The 19727-nt window shown below is 37.5% G+C and overlaps 1 protein-coding gene across 2 annotated transcripts in view; it reads left to right on the top strand.

Moving 5' to 3' along the window:
• Window positions 1–671: 671 nt before the first annotated feature.
• The window catches only part of LOC140171865 (uncharacterized), a 312836-nt gene continuing 293780 nt past the window's right edge, over window positions 672–19727 (top strand). For both annotated transcript variants that reach the window (XM_072195201.1, XM_072195200.1), the window contains exon 1: window positions 672–1194. In XM_072195201.1, coding sequence (XP_072051302.1) covers window positions 1073–1194 — 122 coding nt within the window. In that variant the 5' untranslated portion in view covers window positions 672–1072. The remainder of the gene's footprint in view (window positions 1195–19727) is intronic.

Genomic DNA, 19727 nt, shown 5'->3' with positions numbered 1-19727 from the left:
CCAAAAATGTGTCGTATTGATCCAAAAAAATTAGGTTTTTGAAAAATAACTCAGTAACGATAAGTCGTAGATGGTAGGCCTACAAACTATTTTTGAAATCATTGTGATCAGACGAATAATTTGGTGTATTATTCAACAAGATTTGAGAAATGTTTAATTTTTACCCCTGTATGGCCTTTCCTTTCACGACCTCAAGGGGTCACTAGGGCCAAATCCACTGAAATGCCTCAAAATAATGTTTAAAAAATCTTTAAAAGATAAAAATCAAAATCTTAAAAACGTAATTTTTTAGCCTTAAAACTGTATAACATTATTTTTTTTTTCTAAAAACTGCATGTGCCTACCAAAATTAGGTACGTTATAAACTTCAAAAAGCTCAATATTTTATTTTTTTTTCCATTAAAATGGTACCAATTGCACAGGAAAGTATTATTGAACAATCTAGGCTTATAGCCAATATCAATTAATTATATTAATTTTTATAATTTTCACTATCATTATCTTAAATAATTTTGTAAGCCACCTTTTCCTTCTACGTGTAGGCCTACTTGATTTTCTTCCTGCTCAGGTTCCTGCCCCTGCTCGTTAATTGATTGGATTTGCGCCCTCAATAGGGCAAAGTTGTCCAATCTTGTGTTTTTCGTCCGAAAATTGAAATGGTGCTGGAGCATGGCGGACCACTGATGTGTTGTGGATTCTGATACTATTTTGCTGTATTTGCTCTAATTTATGTGTGGATTTTTCTGTGGAATATGGCGAGAAATACTGGAAAACCATCTCCGAAAGGAAAGGATCTTATATCTGAATTACAAGAAGCTATCCGTTTACGAGGAGGACCTGTAATTGAACGTAATGAACAGCATCAACATCAACAACCCATACGCCGGCAGCCGATCGGAATAACCCAGCAGCCGATTCCGGCAAGTCCACGCGGCGATCGGGCCTTCAGCCCCCGATCCCCTGGCCCCAGACGCTCTGTAATTACCCCGGGTGGGGGAGGAGATTTAACATCAGCAATTGCAAGAGAAATTCAAGCAAAGGGCATGATTTACGGCCGGCTGGGGAGCGGAGGATGCGAGAAGTACGGGCAGATGGCCCGGTAAGCAGTCCCCCTCCTACGCCTAGCCGTGCTCATCTTCGCCGTGTATCTGATGGAGGACCGGCTCGCCATTTAGACTATGGCGATGATAGAGGGTGAGTCATCCACTATTCAGTCATCATGCATATTACAGTGCCATTAAAATGAAAGTAGAAAACAGCATTATCACATACACACAGAGAAGCATTATTATATACACACTCATGAATGTCTAGAAAAACAAGAAAATTACTGAATACTGGGGTTACTGATATTAATAGTGATATTGTGAGTGAAATGGGCAAGTTGCTACTAGGGCGGTACATGTACTGCATTCACAAAAATTGCAGACAGATGAATTTGCACATAATTTTTTATATTTAATATACTATTACTAGAAAACAGAAGACCATATGCATGTAAAAACCATTAGCCCCTAAGCTATCAGTCACAGGGGTCTGATTTTCTGCAAAGAGCAAAGACAGTTTCCATGTTAAAAATTATTTCATATAGTTTCCCATTTTACACTGTACATCCTACATACATGTACATAGACTTTGGAGCAGACCTTTATTCTGTAGTCAAATAATGATAATGTACATCACCCTCATGTATTTTATATCTAGGCTTTATGTCAAAACAAACAAACAATCATATGACAATTGACAATGTAAACAACAATATCATAATTTCAAGAGTTTATTTTGCAGGCCCACAGCGATTTGCTCATTTGGAAAATCATATAAATCATCCAAATTCAGTTTTTTGCACATTTGGTCAAGCCAAAAGCCACATTATTAAAAACAAAATAGGAATTTTAATACCTAAACTGTACATGTATATTAAGACTCAGAAATTTAATATTTGAGTGGGGCGTCAATGCTTGGTAAGTGCTGTATTCCTCATTTTTTGCCAAATTTTTCTCATTTCAAAAACACCAACAATTTAGATGAGTTATCCTTCAATTTAAGCTTGCAATTTATACACAATGTTAATTATTTTTACACCTTTGCTAGATCACTGACTGGGCCTTTATTGTTACTAAATGAAATTGACATTTTCAACAAGGACACAACCATGGACATTGGATTTATATTATTTATACAATTGCCCAATGTGTATCATATTGTGTAGTCACTGTAGTGAAATTTGTTTCACAGTATGACTGATAAAAAAAAAACATGCTAAAATTGGAATGCATATTTACACTAGATGTCTGATACAAAATTTACTGTGCAGTAAAAAATGTATAGTAGCTATAGGTATACACTTTTTAGACATTGGCTTAGAAAGATTTTCAACAGGGGGGGACTGAAATTTAAAAAAATTGGTGGGCCACCCTCATGGGGCCCGGCCTCATGGGCTGCCCGAAAATTGGGCAAAATATAGGTCACAAACACCCATTTTCCTCTATTTTTAATATCACAATTTGTTAACTTCACCTAGGATTATTGGGGGCTGAAAGGTATTCCAGCCCCCGCACCAAAATTATTGAGGGGGCTGAGCCCCCTGGTTCCTAATGATAGACTAACATTAAAATTTGAAAGAAAAAAAATGCTGCAAAAAAATGCAATCTTGACCCAAACTCCCATGCCCCTGTCCTCCCGAAAAGGGACACTCTGTCCAAGTTGGTCATGATTATGAATATTTTTCATTCAAAATTTGCTGGGAAATTTACCATTTAATTAATTCAAAATCCACCCAACCTAGAAACCTGGGAAATAGAAGAATATGGGAATAAATTAAACATCGCTGTGACTGATGATTGATGAAAATAATCAAGAGTGATTTCATTCAGTAAAAATCACTTAAGGTTAAACAAAGTGTTGAAGGGCTTTACCTCCAGAAAAAATATATTATTACCTTATACGTAAGAAAATATGTCTACTTATCATGTGAAATAAAAAATCCGGAAAAAATTGTGTGAAAATGCGTTTTTAGCCTATTTTTTTAGCTGTTATCAAGCACTATTATTCGATTTGTTTACAAGCGCCAAGCAACTGTCGTCTGGGAGAGTGATTGACATCTTTATTATTAGAGAAGAATGGAATCTGTATAGTTCATGAATATTCATGTAGTATTTACACAACCTGTATCCCAGCCATTTTTGCCTAGTTATCGTAATCGTTCATATAAGACGCCCATATGATCCATGGTGTTAAACTGATATTCAACAACTTTATATCTCTCGATCTTTGCGATCCGAAATATTGAATTTCAACTTTAGGCACATCTCTAGCAAGGTAATAAATACCTGTCACAAATAGAGGTCTTGAAATGTTACTTGCAACGTTAAAAATGTGAATAGAGAACAAATCGGGTTCAAACTTTTTACATGCTTCAAAAATATGAAGGTAATTGTCAACGCCTACTACCAGAATAGCCGGAAGAGGGCAGACTTCATAAGGGAGTGTTCATATATTTTAGTGGGGGGACAAAGAATTTGGAACTTATTTCGGGAAATTTCCTGGGTTTTTGGTTTTGTTTTTTATTTTATCTTCCTGTTCGGGTGTTTCGGTTGGCACATTTTCGGGGCATTTTCATGCACTTTACAGGAGTTTTTCGTGGTTTCTCTGTAGCTGCCGTGTGTACTTTTCCCCACGTAGGCCTACAGGGTATAAATCCCGGGGTATAAATAAATAAATGAATAATAACATATAAAAAAAAGAATCTGGAACTTCAACGTCAAAAAACAAGACAAATTGTACCCTGCTAAAAATATCAACCCATATCCTCTCTGAGAATAAAAATAATAAGACTCCAACCTCACCTGCAAAAAATATTTTTTCGGGGATAATTTATAAGGTGAAATGTGTCGTGGGGTTGTGCGGCAGATTTGGGGTGCATTTTCAGCCATTTAGTTTAGACTCTGTTGTATTTTTAGCCATGATTTTATTGACCCTCAGTGTCATGAAAATTAGGTTCAAGAAGGGTATTCTTCAATAATTTTCTCGAAAAAGTAAATATTTGCGAAAACTTTCAGTCCAAAAGTTGATACAATTTTGGGTCTGTTTTCTTCAAATTTGGTTTAAAATCGTACCGTAGTTTTTCGGAGTCACAGCCTCACATCCTTACCCAAACCAGCTTGAGAAGGTTCCCCCGGGTGTGTGCAAATTTGTAATTTATAGGCCTACACTCGTTATTTAAGCCTAAAATCAAAGTGTTAATACCATTAACACTGCCATGGCCCGTTTTGTCGTGATGACTGGCTTCCAAAATGTAGGCCTATTTTAAATTATAAATCTGGTCCCGCTAGAGGTGTGTTTTTACCCGCGGAGGTCTCTCCCTCGGGTTCGTGGATGTGCCACAGTTTTGGGGTAGGCCTACCTTTTCAACGACTATGATGGGTGGGTTTACAGCGAAGACCAACTTTTGGGCGCATTTTGGCAAAAGTGCCCTTAAAAAGCGTCAAATTAGGCCAAATTTGGATGACTTTGATCCCCGCGGTACAAATGTTTTGAAGAGACCCGCCTGAGGTGTTTTTATTTAAAAAATGGTCGGGCCTGCTAAAAACCCTCCCGGAATCAAGCATGGGTAGGCCTACCAAAATGCCTTGAGACCCCCCAACCCAGCGCCGGGACCTACATGACATGATATTCTCCGCGAGTCCACCAGAAAATATAAAAATACAACATTTTGATAGGCCTACTATATTTGTCTGTATAAAGAGCTAGGCGTACCGGGATTTGCCGACTCCAATGTTAATTTTGAACCATTAATATTTGAGCCACGGCGCTCGGGAATGTGAAAAGCGGGGGGGAGTAGGAGCAACAAATTATTCAGGACGATGCGTGAGATTTTACTCATTTTCCAGCTTTTTGCGTGAGATTTATTACGTAGGCGTGAGATTATACTACCTTGGCGTGAGACCGTGAGAAAGTGACCCAATGCGTGAGACTCACGGCCAATGCGTGAGAGTTGACAGCCCTGCTTGTAGGCCTACCGCGTATGTCTACCGTGATGACAGTAGCGAAGCTGCCGGGGGGGGGGGGGGGGCAATTGCAAAAAATGCCTATTTGGGCCCCCCCCCCCCTAGTGCAAGGAAAAAAAAAGGGAAAGGGGGGGGGGAGAAAGAGGAAAAAAGAGAGGAGAGGGTGAGAGGAGGGGCAGAGAGATGGGGAATCCAAACGATATGCAATACAGCTCAATAGGCCTACCATATACGATTATGATAAGCCTGGCAAAATTGTCTATTTGGGCCCCGCCCCCAGTGGGAAATTTGGTGGATATTTGGGCCCCTCCCCATAGGGCCTACAGTCTTGCCCCTCCTGGAAAAAATCCCAGCTACGCCGCTGCGTGATGATGTTGCAAAGTTGCGGAAGTTCATTCATAAATTTCCCATTTCCACTCGACAACAACAGACCAGCACGCAGCGCGCAGTAGCTAATCCCCGAGCTAATCAGAGACATGTGCGTTTCTCTTTCAACAGAAAATAATGTGACCATGTGACTGACACAATGTACGCTTCAAATAATTATGCTCTCGGCGTCAAAAGTATGATAATGGAAAAAATTTATAATGAACACTCCCTTATTTAGCCACACCTTTCTCGTGTTGCCTGGTATATCAGCAAAATCCTACACTATCGCCTTCCCTTGGTAAAATCCCTGATAAAAACTCGTGATATTGAAATTGAATTTCAGCGCCAGAACTTCCGTCATTCTAGCATCATGGATGGATAGGCTATGCAGTGGCGCCGCTAGGGGGGGCAGTATTTCCCCAATATTTTTCTTTCTCATCCAGTTTTTAGGCAAAATCCCCACAATTATGTAATTTTCCACTTTTTGCGGCAATTTCAAGTGCAATAAGTGCCCCTGTCTCAAATTCACTTCCCCGGGCCCCATGCCCGGAAAAAAATTCTGGTTCCGCCACTACGGGTATGGCTATAGCTAGGGGCGCCCCCTGTTGCCCTTGGTTATGCTGGACGTATGAGAAATTTAGAGCTTGTTCAATTCCGCCAATTTTAGAAATTTTAAAGGTAGGCCTATATACAGTGTAGGCATGTATATAGCCTATAGAAAAACGGATCACAGTCAAATAAAATATAAAAATCGTAGGCCCAATAATTTTACTAATGCCATTTATTGAGCTGCTCACTTCTTGAAAATCCTATGGTTTAATATTGATATTATATAATTGAGCTCCTTGTCAAGCTCCTCAGTAGGCCTACACATAGGAGAGTGACTAACTGAGCTCCCGCTATTTTCAGAAATGAAGGCCTGGCCTATTAAATGAATAATTAGGATTGAGGCAGCCTTTTGTTTCATTTTACAGAACTTTTTAATCCCCAAAATTAGTGGTTTTTTTTTAATGGAGAATAGGCTTTTAAAACGAAATTCAAATTTGGCAATATTTTCCATTGCTTAATGAATTGATCTGCGTGAAAATGCCTAAACATGTGGCCAGAGCGGGATGACTGGTATAAAAATCTTAACTTGTGAGAAAGGACGTAGGCCTATGGGGTTGTATGAGGCTGTGGATCACTGACGAAATGCCCCTTTAATGTGTGCTAGGTAAAGTCATTCTTCCTTTCGACCTGCCAAAATCAGTAATTTTATTCCCTCCCCCGGCCCCCGGCTTGCCAAAAAGTTGCTTTCTCGAAAGGCTGTGCAATCAGTACCGGTATTAGCCTACTAATTATAAGCCAGAATTTGCAAGCGTCTCGGTAAAAATCGCTTGCCTCCCGTCTCGGCCAGCCGAAAATCGCTTGTCCACACCCCCCTGGACTGCCAAATTTTGTGGCCCCCTCCCCCGTTGCCTGCCAACAATGCCCCATCCCCTTTGCATATAGCCTATATATAGGCATATGCCAATTGTTTGGGATCCCCAATTTCCATACCCATACCCATACCTTAAATGGATTTCTAAATATCTACCTGTTGCAAGCGCAGCATTGGCGCTGGATTTTAAGCTAGAAAATACCTAAATATTTTAAAATCCAAACTCGGCAACACCACTTGCCCTCGGCAACACCACTTGGCAAATACAGCCCGTCGTAACAATGTCGTACGTAAACATGTGTTTTAAAAAGAAATGAGAGTGTCACTTCTGTCCAAAAAATTTCGAATTTTGGCCTTGAGCAGCGACAATCAGAGGTAAGAAAAACACAGTATGACGCAGCTTGAAATATAGAATCACTATATCAATTTTGAAGTGTGTACTTCAAAGCACAAGCCGAAACGAGGTGAAATGGTTCGAAAAAAATTGATTTCGCTGTATCTTTTATCGCGAAACTAGACAATTTGGCAGCAGCGAGTCGGAAAAATAGCAAATATCTCAATTTTCTGCTATCGAAATGAAAATTTAAATAGCACCTGCATGCAGAAGAGGGTTTATAGAAATAATGTAGGTCAGAATTTTGTCTATGAAATCTTGCACGGAATTATTATTACTGGTTACAAAACGACATACAAGTGGAGGCCATTTTACTTCAAATTCGGCCAACATTTTAAGCTTACATAAAAATCGAGACAACCAATATCAAGAATGAATATGCACATTCTTTTATTGACTTGTTTGTAATGTGCGTCGAAGTTCCCAACAAAATCGCCACTTCCAATGAGAAATTATGGCCGTGTTCCCAAAAATCTTGATGCTCGGATATTGAAAAAATTTGAAATGTTTGAAAAGTACATTTCATTTTGAGCCAAGTGGAAAATTCAAGCATAATAATGACCCTTACACTTTCAGCTTTTAGACGTAGTTTGCGTTTTCTCTCTCCGATATTTATTTCCAGAAATAGATAAGTTTAAAGGGGGCTACGTGCATCCCATTTTGCTTCTGAAAATGGCAAAATTGTGTATAACCTTAAGTGTGATGATGTGATCATTTAGTCGGTTAAAATTATTTCCCTTGTGAATGGTACAGTAGCCCCATGTTAGGGCTTATGTTAGGGCTGCTAAGAATACGCAATTGCGTTATTTGCGCCGCAATTTGCGTATTTTGGCTCCAATTGCGTTTTTGACATTTTTGAAAAAATCTAAAAAAAAAAAAAAAAAAAATTTTTTAAATATTTTTTATTTATTTATTTATTTTTTTTTTTTTGATTTTATGCTTTTTAGCGGAAATCGCGGATTTTTTATGCGTTTTTGGAAAATCGGGTGCGTTTTTGGCCTCCAAAATCGCGTATTCTTAGCAGGCCTAGCTTATGTTGTGACTAGCATTGTTAATTTTTAACCTGTACGGGTACTATCAGTGGTTTGCTAAATTTTTATCAGAAAAAAAAATTAATAAAAATTATGGCTTTTGCAGTTTTGTGAAGAGAATGGGTGTACATTGTACATATGAAGGAAACATGTTATATACCCTGCATTTCCATATAATGATATACTGAACATGGCATTTAATGCATGTTGTATCTTGGTATATTGGTAAAATGTCACATTCTGGTATGTTTTGTACAATATAGCTACAGTACAAGCAATTGAATGGAGCTTCGTAATCATCAATACTTACCATTCTTCCGTTTTGCCAATTTTTTCATATATTTTTTCTAATAACACAAGAATTTTATGGACTGAAATATCCTTCTTTTTTTTTTAAAGCTATTCCTACAGATTTAAAAAAAATTGAACACTTTCCAATTACTGGAGCCTTTTAAGCTGTGTATGCTGCATTTTGTATGTTTTGCACTGGTACTGAAAATTCTTCCATATGGTTGACCTGTAGTTACATGTAGGCCTATAGTGTATACCAACTACTACCAGCCCACAACTAGTATCTAGTTCTACACACTGACGAGGAAATAAATAATAATTCACTAAGTAAAAGGCTATTTTGTGATCCCTGCATCCTCTTTTTAATTTTATGACATTTTTTGCAGTTAGATATCCATAAAAAAGATTCCAAAATTTCAGCTAATTCTGATTTTGCTTTTGTGACTTAAGGGCGTACTACACCCATGTATTGGTTTGATTGGTCTAAAAAATATTTTTCCATAAATAGCTAGGCGATATATGCACGGATCATGTGAAATAAAAAAGATTATGAAAACACATCGTGAAAGTGTAATTTTTCACCTATTTGTCTTAAAGTTGACAGGTTGTTAAGGACGCTTATTTTTGTAGCGATCCACGTAGTCTTCTTCACAATCGGTTTCTGCCGTTACTCACACGTATTAGACTCGCTCCCAGTCCTATAATACGGCTATGTCAATCTCCATAGAGATGGGCGATACCAGCTCTTGTTACCGACAGTGAGGGGGTTGTCTGAGGGGGGATGTTCCCCCCTCAGAAGTAAGAAACTTGTGCAAAATGAAGATCTAATTGAAGCGATTTGGTGGACAATTTTAGCAATATTGTTTTAAACATAAATCGCTGAAAGCCCCTTTCTCTTCTCTTCGGGCCAGTCGGCGCTCCCCTGAATCCAGCGCCTGAAATGAGTCGGGATGTGCTTGTTCAGGGGATGCGGGTACGTGTGGCTGTAGGCCTACCACATTAACGAACTAAACTTACTCTTCGTGGGATTACGAATCGTAAACACAAACAACACAGGTGATAATAAAACCAGTATAGCAAACATCACTTTAATCAACTAGATGCAACAAGTTTACAACTTTCTTTTTAATTAAAGCCTTAATGTACGATCGTTTTAAATTTTTAGATTTTTCGTTTTTCTTCCAAAATGATAAAATAGTTAAAAGGCCCATTCAGTGATTTGCTCATCCAGACGATCGTAAAAATCATCAAAATTCAGATTTCGGTACCTTTGTCATTGTCATAGATGTGCTAAACATAGCCTATGCGAGTGGTTCAGCCGAAAGACATTTTACATTTAATCTGTAATTTAGATACTGATAGTATCTAAATTAGCTACTGTGTATTTGAATGGGACTTCAACCAGTGGCGTAGCTGGGATTTTTTTTTTTTTCCGGGGGGGCAAGCCTGTATGGGGCGGGGCCCAAATCCACCAAACAAAAATTTAGCCGCCTTCCTCAACAGCCCGAAAAGGTTGACCCAATTTTTTTCCGGTGGTTTGAGAAAGTGAAGAGAGACAGAGAGAAAAAAAGAGATTATAGGTGCTAGCGCCCCCGGGGGCACTTCATTTGAAATGGATATAGGTGTAGAGCTGGCACTTTCACACTAAGGGGCATTCGGTGAGAGCAAAATGTAAAAAATATGGGGTCATTGGGTGAGAGCATGATTTTTGGCATTCGTGAGAGCAAAATGTAAAGAATATGGGGTCATTGGGTGAGAACATGACCTTTTTTTGAAATGGAATCTTTGGGTGAGAACCGAAACCTCGAAAATCGTATTTTTAGTTCTAAATGGCTTCAAATTTCTTTGTTTTTTCAAAATAAGTAACAAAATCAGTGATAAATGAAAGTTGCTGTTCAAATTGAACTTGTAAGGGTCTTTGGGTGACAGATCAAATGGAAAAATAGGGGTCTTCGGTGACAGAGCCGGGACAGAGCATGTGCTCGTAAAAAAATATGGGGTCTTTGGGTGACAGCGATGTACTGCTGGTTTTTTTTTCTTCGTTTTTTGCCAAATTTGTCATTTCAAAATACCAAATGACAATTTGAATGACTTATCCTTCAAACAATTTTAATTTTTTTACACTTGCGCTGGGATCACTGAATGGGTCTTTAATATGCAATCATTATGAAAGTTCCCAATACATTTGGAGGCGAAAAACATTGGAAATTTGCAAAAAAACAACATCATAAACTTCACCTCTATCACTCGAAATATCTCGCACATATATCACGCCATGGTATGCCGCTGAGTATATCCCATAGACAATCCCGGGGACAATCCATTGGAATTAAATCACTATACCGCACAATTTATTCGCTACCTGAAGTCCGGGGGCACTTCAATATGTAATGGATTATAGGTGTAGGGCTGGCACTTTCGCACTAAGGGGGCATTCGGTGAGAGCAAAATGTAAAAAATATGGGGTCATTGGGTGAGAACATGACCTTATTTTTAAATGGAATATTTGGGTGAGAGCCGAAACAGCGCTGCAAAAACCTCAAAATCGAATTTCTAGTTCTAAATGGCTTCAAATTTCATTGTTTTTTTCAAAATAAGTAACAAAATCAGTGATAAATGAAAGTTGCTGTTCAAATTGAACTTGTAAGGGTCTTTGGGTGACAGATCAAATGGAAAAATCAGGTGGTGGTCGCATTGCATTCTCTAAATTCAGTAAATTTTCATCTTCAACCGTGTAATTGAATGGGATTATTTTGAAATTTTAAAACGATTGAAATATCACAAACAAATAGGCCTATGTTAATAAATAATATAAATACAAGCTAAACCGTTGGGGTTCGATAATGAACCCCACAAACCAACTAAGTAGCGGTATACCCCGGTATGGAAAATGCCATACGGCCGGGCGGTTTCACAAGTTGCCGGCTCGATCATGCCATTCGCCGCCTGGGGAAAATAGGGGTCTTCGGTGACAGAGCATGTGTTTGTAAAAAAATATGGGGTCTTTGGGTGACAGCGATGCTGAAAAAGGGGTCTTATTCAGCCCTACATACGCGCCACCTCCAAAGTTGCCGAGTGCCCCGAGAATGAAAGATTAGAATATTTGCTTATAATTATTTGTTTTCAATTTTCGAATATTTTTGTTTTCAATACGTTTCATAATAATACATTTTATTTTTTCTATCTTCTGTCAAAAGTAGCCTACCGGTAGGTATCGTATGGCCGATACCAAATAATCGTATCGACCCACAGGACCGATCGGCGGTATCAAAGTATCAAGTATCGCCCAACCCCAAAATACCAAATTATAATGGCGACCTCCACAAACTCGGAAATATCATCTGGCAGGAATTGTTTCAAGTGAAATTCACAGGATTGTCTTCTCTGATGTAAGTAAAAATGGTGGCATATTAATTATGCTCCAACATACATTGTGAACGTTCCCACTTTAGTTGATTTTGTGCAACAAGTTGCAACAAATTAACATTTTTGTGCCAAACACATGTACTTGTGATAGCGTTTACATTGTATTCAGTGTTTGTCTTTTACTGAGATGGCGAACCTAAAAATCGCCTAGAACTAAAAAACAAGCATTATCTTATCATTAAGATTTTACTGTTTCAAACCTGAAACAGATGTGCTGGCTAGCGAACACAAATTTTGCATATCATTGTCAACTGGAAGGGGAAAAAAGAAGTTTATTTTCTTTAATAATGATAAGTGATGCCAAGCATGTGTTTTCAAAGCTGTGCATAATTAATGCATTTCCAAAAAATATATATTTTGGTACTTTTAGGGTCTGACATTAATGCTTAATTTGTGCGTGTGACTGGTTTCACGGTAGCAATTCTGAAAATTTAGATATACTCCAATTTGTAAAAGTGCCCCCATGTACCGCTTTTGGGCATGTCCCTTTAAAAGCATGTAAGCTACATCGATACCGATGCCACCAATAGAACAAGAAGATTTGCCCCTTCATTTTGCATACAACTTTGACCAATTTTTTTTTTCTCATTTCTTCACAAAATGCAAAAACCCATAAAAAATGCGATGGGTGTAGTACCCCCTTAAAATGCATGATTATGTACAGTATTAAACTGCTCCAAAGGCCACTCTGTGTAATTTTGTTCTGGTACTCCAGAATGTAATTCAAATTTTACGATATTTTTGTTTTAAAAAAACCAAATTAATCTGCATTCTGCAAGAATTTTTTTTGTACATTTGTAGCCATCTTTAAAGGAGCTTTCTTGTGTTATAAAAATCTCAACTTTTTTTTAGAAAACTGGGGGATGAGACTGTGAATCACAAAATGCCCCTTAAATTAAGTCTGAAAATTGTTTCTGAAATTATAATGATTTTCACCATCTTCCTCTAGTCCTTCCTAAACCCCACCCCTGAAAACAAACATTGTCCGTTGAGAGAATTTCTTGTCCCAAACCAGGAAAGTGGTAGAATCACAATCCATAATAATACACATCACTACATGTACATTGGACCACAATAGCCTCATCCCAATGGCATTATTGGCATAGTCCAATAACCTCAATTACATAATCATAATGCCAAATTTGACCTCAAGTTGCAGAGTATGAGTTTTTTACCCACATTTTCAAAGGTCATTCAATGAATGTATATGTATGTATTGGGGTTTAAGAACTGTGCTCCTGATGATGAGCATGTTGTGGATCCTAGCTAGTGCATGGCCTAAATAATCCAGTCAGAAATCAATCGGAGATGAAATGTTTGTACAAATGATTTGACCGTACATATATTTCGCTGGGTAGATAGACGTAATGAACAGCTTAGCATCCCCATATAGGCCTACTTTTGTAGGACTGAAATAATCATGATAATTGATTTGCTCTTCACGAGATGAAGCTAATGCTGGTACTTGATAAATTAAATGGCTAAGTTGTCCATTATTAAAGAGCAGACTGTACATTACCATATTATAAATGTTAATTGATGCTGCCGCGCCATACGACTAGTGGAATGACCATTGACCAGGCATATAAATGATGATGATGGTCAATAGTCAATTAGGTTGTCAGTCTTTTTCATAACAGGCTGTTCCAATTGAAAACCATACACACCCTATGGAAGACATGGCTTTAACCTTCCACACAGGGAGTGTGAATTTCAAATTAGGTTATCAAAATGGGTGGTTCCATTTGATATCTACACCCCCTGTGTGGGAGATCATCATGTCTTCCATACAGGGGGTGTAAGGATTTCAACATGAATAGCCCATCGCAGGCCGACTATTAGCAAAGCATTTAGCTCAGTTGGAAAGGATACCGACTGTTTTAAATCTCTGCGCCTCTGTCACAGTACTTGGCATTTATATGGATGCATCTGTTTTTATAAATCCATCATTATTTATTTCCAATGGTGGACAATTTTAAGAATGTGAAAAAAAGAATGGAAAGAAAACAAATTTATAACGAATAAAATGAAGTGATTTTCAAATTCGCAATATTAGCAGAAATCAACTTTTCCTACTTTGGTGTAATTCCATAAAAATTGTAGTTAAAAAAACAGGAGATACTAATTTTAAGAAAAGATACAAGAGTGGTATTTTATTCTTCTGTAAAAGGGCATTTCGAATTCGTGATCCACAGCATCATCCCCCCACGTTTCTCAAAAAAATTCCTTTAAATGATTGAATATGGTTTAGTCTTCAAGAAAAGATTAGGATTGATCGAAGCTTCATCTGGCAAAATAGAATAATATTTTTTTTAATTCAACAAATTTAGCGAAGCCTGTATTTCTGACATCAGATATACTAGACTTGCATACTACAGCACAATATTTAATTAAATTGATGCATACATGAATCTGCATATCAATGCTAAATCTATGGCTTCTCCCAACACAGATCATCTTCTACTCTTCCCTAGAAAAATCATTATAATACCAAATCTACACACCATGGAATTCACCATATCACGTCCAAGTTCACATTGGGCGCCACATTCCTTTTTTAAAGGAATTTTTATTTCATTCAGTCAGTGGATCACCATATTCACAAAGCATGAACAAACACAAGGTCTCTTACAGGTCATATAAATTTACTGCATGGCAGCATGACTAATTACCTAGCTGGGGGGTTTACACCCCCCAGCTAGGTATTGTAATCGTTCGGGTTCTTCCGCTGGCAACAAACCACTGTAATCTTCCCGTTTTCTTCCGCTGGCAACTAAGTGAAATTGCACATGTTTTTTACCTAGCTGGGGGGTTTACACCCCCAGCTAGGTATTGTAATCGTTCGGGTTCTTCCGCTGGCAACAAACCACTGTGAAACCCTGACTTGATGCTATGTAAGAATTATTTGACTTGTGAAGATATGGTTTGGCCTTTTTGAATCATTGTTTTTAGCTGCGGGTGTTAGCTGCGGGTAGCAGCTCTATTAATAAGTCACCATGTCTCTCCGTCCTGTTAGTCCGTCCGTCCGTCTGTTAGTCCGTTAGTAACAAACGCTAAAAAAATGCTGTTACGTCTACATTGTTTGTCGCATGGCTATGATACTTGGTGAGGGGAGGGCCTATACCGCCCCATACTGGAAAAGAGTTTAGTCCCGAAATTTGGGAAAATGAGGGGAAATTGAGGAAATTGAAGAGAATTAAGGAAATTGGGATTTTTTTTTTTTTTGAAGAGAATGAAGGAAATAGAAATTTTTGTTCTTTTTTTCCGAAATTGTTTTTTTGAAATCGTTTTTTCCAAATTATTTTTTTTTCCGAATTTTTTTTTTTCGGAAATTTTTTTTTGAAATTTTTTTCCGAAATTTTTTTTTTTTGTGAAATTTTTTTTTTCCAAATTTTTTTTTTCAAATTTTTTTTTTTCCCAAATTTTTTTTTTTCCTAATTTTTTTTTCCCAATTTTTTTTTCCCAATTTTTTATCAAACTCAGTGACAATTAACTTGATGAGAAGAGTAACATTTTGGAATATTTTGCATGGATAAGGTCAAAGGTCAGCTGGGGTCAAATCTTCGAATTTCAATATCTGGACATCTGTAAGGGTACGGGCTCAATCTCGGCGACAACCTCATGACCAGGGGAACATGTTGGAACATTTTGCAGGGGGCAGGTCAAAGGTCAGCTGGGGTCAAATCTTCGAATTTCAATATCTGGACATCTGTAAGGGGTACGGGGCTCAATCTCGGTGACAACCGCATGACCTGTGGAACATATTGGAACATTTTGCACGGGTCAGCTCAAAAGACATCATTCTGGGGCCAAATCTTAGAATTGCGTTATCTGGACATCTGTAAGAGGTACAGGGCTCAAACTCGGTGACAACTCATGACCAGGGGTGAATTATGGAACATCTTGCAGGGGTCTGGTCAAAGGTCATCTGGGTCAAATCTTAGAATTGCATTTTCTGGACATCTGTGAGGAGTACCGGACTCAAAACTCGGTGACAACAAGCCTCATGACAGGGGAACATTTTTGGAACATTTTGCAGGGGTCAGATACCTCCACAACACCAACATGCCCCAGCTAGGTTTGTGGTCTATGACCACCATTTGCCTCTAGTTTGTTACTTTCTTTTGCTTACTAACCATTTACCTGCTCTACAAGATTAATATAATTTGGTGGAAAATAAACAATGAAATTCAAATATTTTAGGTAAGTAGGCGATGAAAAAATATCCTTGTTTTACAGAGGGACAGACTTTTCAAGTAGAATCAGTCGGTCAAGATTTTTTTCTTTTTGGGGGGCTAAAATATCACCGAAAGCAAAGCCAAAGGTTTGAAAAATATTTTAAAGATTTGATGATTTTTTTTAATGTTCTGATTTTCTTCAAAAATTTGCAGTTAAAATTGGTAGCATTTGGCCTAAAATGGCAGATTTTACATGATTTGAGCAAAATTAAAAATTCTCCCAAAATACAAAACCTGGGCCTGTAAATTGTTTTTTTATTTTAATTTTAAGTAGGCCTAATTGATTAATTTTATTGTACAATTATAAAACAATATGCCCAACACATGTTAAAAATTTAATTTGTATTATATAAAAAATGAAACTCAGGGATTGGAATACTAGATGAAGGCACCAAATGATGCAGTTAATGCATCTGGTGCCCCAAGCCCCAAGATACCACCTTGGTGCCTAACTTACCACTTTCAAGACATTATACATGTACAGCTGAAAATATTATTCACACCATATCTTGGTGCCTTTCTGCTCCATTTTGAAATTACTTTCAAAATCGGTGCCCCTGTGTGTTTTCATACCAAAAAACATTAAATTCCAACAATACCGTACTATAGTAGTTGCATTTTTTTTTTTTTATTGTATGCTAAAGATGATACAGGATGAAAGGGAAGTGACAGCTGCAATTATAAATTACCATACTTACATGTGCTCATTTGCTTACTTTTGAATGACGCAACTTTCTTTTTCTTTTTCTTGACGATTGCTTCCCCTTCTTGTTTCCTGAATCACAACTTCCCCTTATATTTAACGTTGTAACATATATGCTGGAAGGTGCCCTCTATTACACGATTGTAAATGTAATGTGCTTTAATTAAAATAGTCTAAAAAATAATACCAATCATGTTCAAAAATCATGGTCTTGAAGGTGCTGTATTTGTGACAAATCTGAGAGTTTGAATTAATCTTGGGATCAAGCCTCGAAATAAGCAGATTTGGACTGGAGCCACACATTTGGAAAAAGCGGCTCCTAGTCCTGTGATTGTGAATCAGAAGCAGCAATATTTAAAGAGCTAGGAGTCATTTAATATTTATGTTAAATGCAAAAACCGATTTAACTACCAGGCTCTAAAAAAAAAAAAATGTTGAGCCTGGTTCACATGATTTTGATGTGGGCTAGGAGCCAAAATGTTATAACCATTGGGTAAATGGCTCCTGGGTGCCTGCTTATTTCGAGGCTTGCTTGGGATCCTGAGATTTTTGATTAATTCATTCAAAATATTTAGTAAAACCTGGCTGAAATGTCATTGCATGTGTGAAACTACAGGATGTTCATATAAACCCATTGAGCCAATCAACATAGTTTAAAGCTATCACCCTCGCAAACTAAATCGTGCATTTAAATAGAAAATTGAGATGAGAGTGGTTTCTAGAGACTGTAGTGTATGGACCTTTAACTTAAAAGTTCAAATTTATTTAAGTTGTCTCAATCTTTTCTAAGAAGCTTGACCAGTGAAAGTTTCTATCCGTAATGACATTGTTAAAAACCCCACTGCATTGAGTCATAACAATGGCAGCCCATTTGTACGGTCATGGTACTCACACACCTCACAAAAAATAGTCAGAAAACATACACCTTTAACAATGGAAAGAATGCACAGCTATTGATACTTGAGTTACCAATCAAAAAGTTAAGAATAGCAAGTTTTTTTTCAGCGCTTCTCAGATTTCTCCGCATTTTTTTGTCTCGGTCGGATTGCAAGACCTGTGTCTTTTGTTGCCGAGCTCTAAATTGTTTCTTGCTCAAAATTCCCATGATTAGACCGGGTATTATGATGGTTGAAGTTGAGGACACGCCAAGACAGAAAGTTTTCTTCTGGGCGAAATATGTCGCATGCGGTTTGGGTATTATTTAATTTATGAGCGGAACATTTACGAGTATTGTTGTTGCTTCATCATTGGAAATAACTCGCTGTCAACATCACACCAATTGTAGTATTGTAGGGATTGTATTGAACATGGAGGACATGCCTATTTGGTAAGTTGTGTGGACCACAATGGCCTCATCCCAATGACATATTTCAATAACCTCAATTAACAATCAGTGCAAAATTTGACCTCAAGTTGCAGAGTATGAGTTTTTGTACCCAGATTTTCAAAGGGCATTCAATGAATGTACAAATGTATTGGGGTTAAAGAAATGTGCCCTGATAGATGAGCATGTTGTGGATCCTAGTGTTATGTGGAGTGGAAGTGTAGGACAAGTTTGTGTTTCACAGGTTCTGTGTGGCTATTTTAAGAATCTCAAATTATGTACGGGACTATAGTACAATGCATTCATAGTCAAATACATGTAGAGAATTGCAATCACAGAAAAACCTTTGAAGGTTATTATTAAAATAATTCAAATTAAATTAAAACAAAATAAATTTGGGGATTTATAGTGTGTATGATGTCAGCCCATATGCCTCTGCACACACTACTATAAACAGCTCTTTTCAGAGCCACCAACTTTTTAGTGTTTTAGTGGACATGTGACAGTCCACTTAAACAGCTCTTTTTAGAGCCACTATTACTCTTTAGTAGGAAAGTTCACAGACAGAACCCTCCCCCTATCCACAAGGATGCTATCAATGATATTTTGCTATCTTGTCCAATAAAAAAGAGTGGGCAAAGAAAAATATTTTAATTTAATATTATTTATATAAAATAAAATTGGACAAAAATGAATTGTAGACCAAAATGTCCCTGTTTGTTTCATACCAGGAGCCCGGTCGAGTGCAGATCCGTCAGTACACGCTTTTCAATACGGAATAAATGCTAACCTCATCGTGACATCATCCAAGCAGCAAAGTTCATTTCCCATTGAAAAAGCGTTATCTGATGGATCTGCAGTTGACCGTTCTGCCAGTGTGAAAAAAAATCAAATGCAAAATTGATCAGTGAGATAGCAAATCATCATTCCTAGAAATGTTACTCATCCTGTTTCATCCTTTCTTTTCATTTCAACCAGAAACATTTTGTAATTTTATGTCTGGGAAAGGATTCAAGGACAGTTCACATACAAGGCCAGACTATTAAAAGCTGTTTCTGTAGCTAGGGAGCAAATGGCAGTCCCATAGTGAAGTCAAGTTTTAAGTTAATTAAAACGTCAGGACAGGTTTGGGAGTATCTGAGTGAGGGAATGTCTATGTCAATGTATAGCATGTAATGTGATGTGTACTGTGTTAAAGTGCTAATTTTTGTGGTACATTAATTTTCGCGCTTTTTGCGCGCAACACAGCTATCGCAAAAATAAAAACACACAAATGTTTTTTTAATGTATGGGTCTATGTAAGAAAACTCAAAATTGTGAAATTAAAAACAAGCAATGTAGTTCAAAATCCGCAAAGTGTGAAAAATGACATGTACGAAAATTACCACTTTTGGACAGGAAGTAGAAATGTAAAGGAAACTGTTTTGTTTTATTGATGAAAGTTATGCTGCCATCTCACAGAACATTGATCAGTAATAAAAAATATGGGGATGCCCCGTCAGTCCGAAACACCATCATTCCG

The sequence above is a fragment of the Amphiura filiformis genome, chromosome 15 (genome assembly GCF_039555335.1).
Source record: "Amphiura filiformis chromosome 15, Afil_fr2py, whole genome shotgun sequence".
Classification (NCBI taxonomy): domain Eukaryota; kingdom Metazoa; phylum Echinodermata; class Ophiuroidea; order Amphilepidida; family Amphiuridae; genus Amphiura; species Amphiura filiformis.
This window is presented reverse-complemented; position numbering and strand designations above follow the sequence as displayed.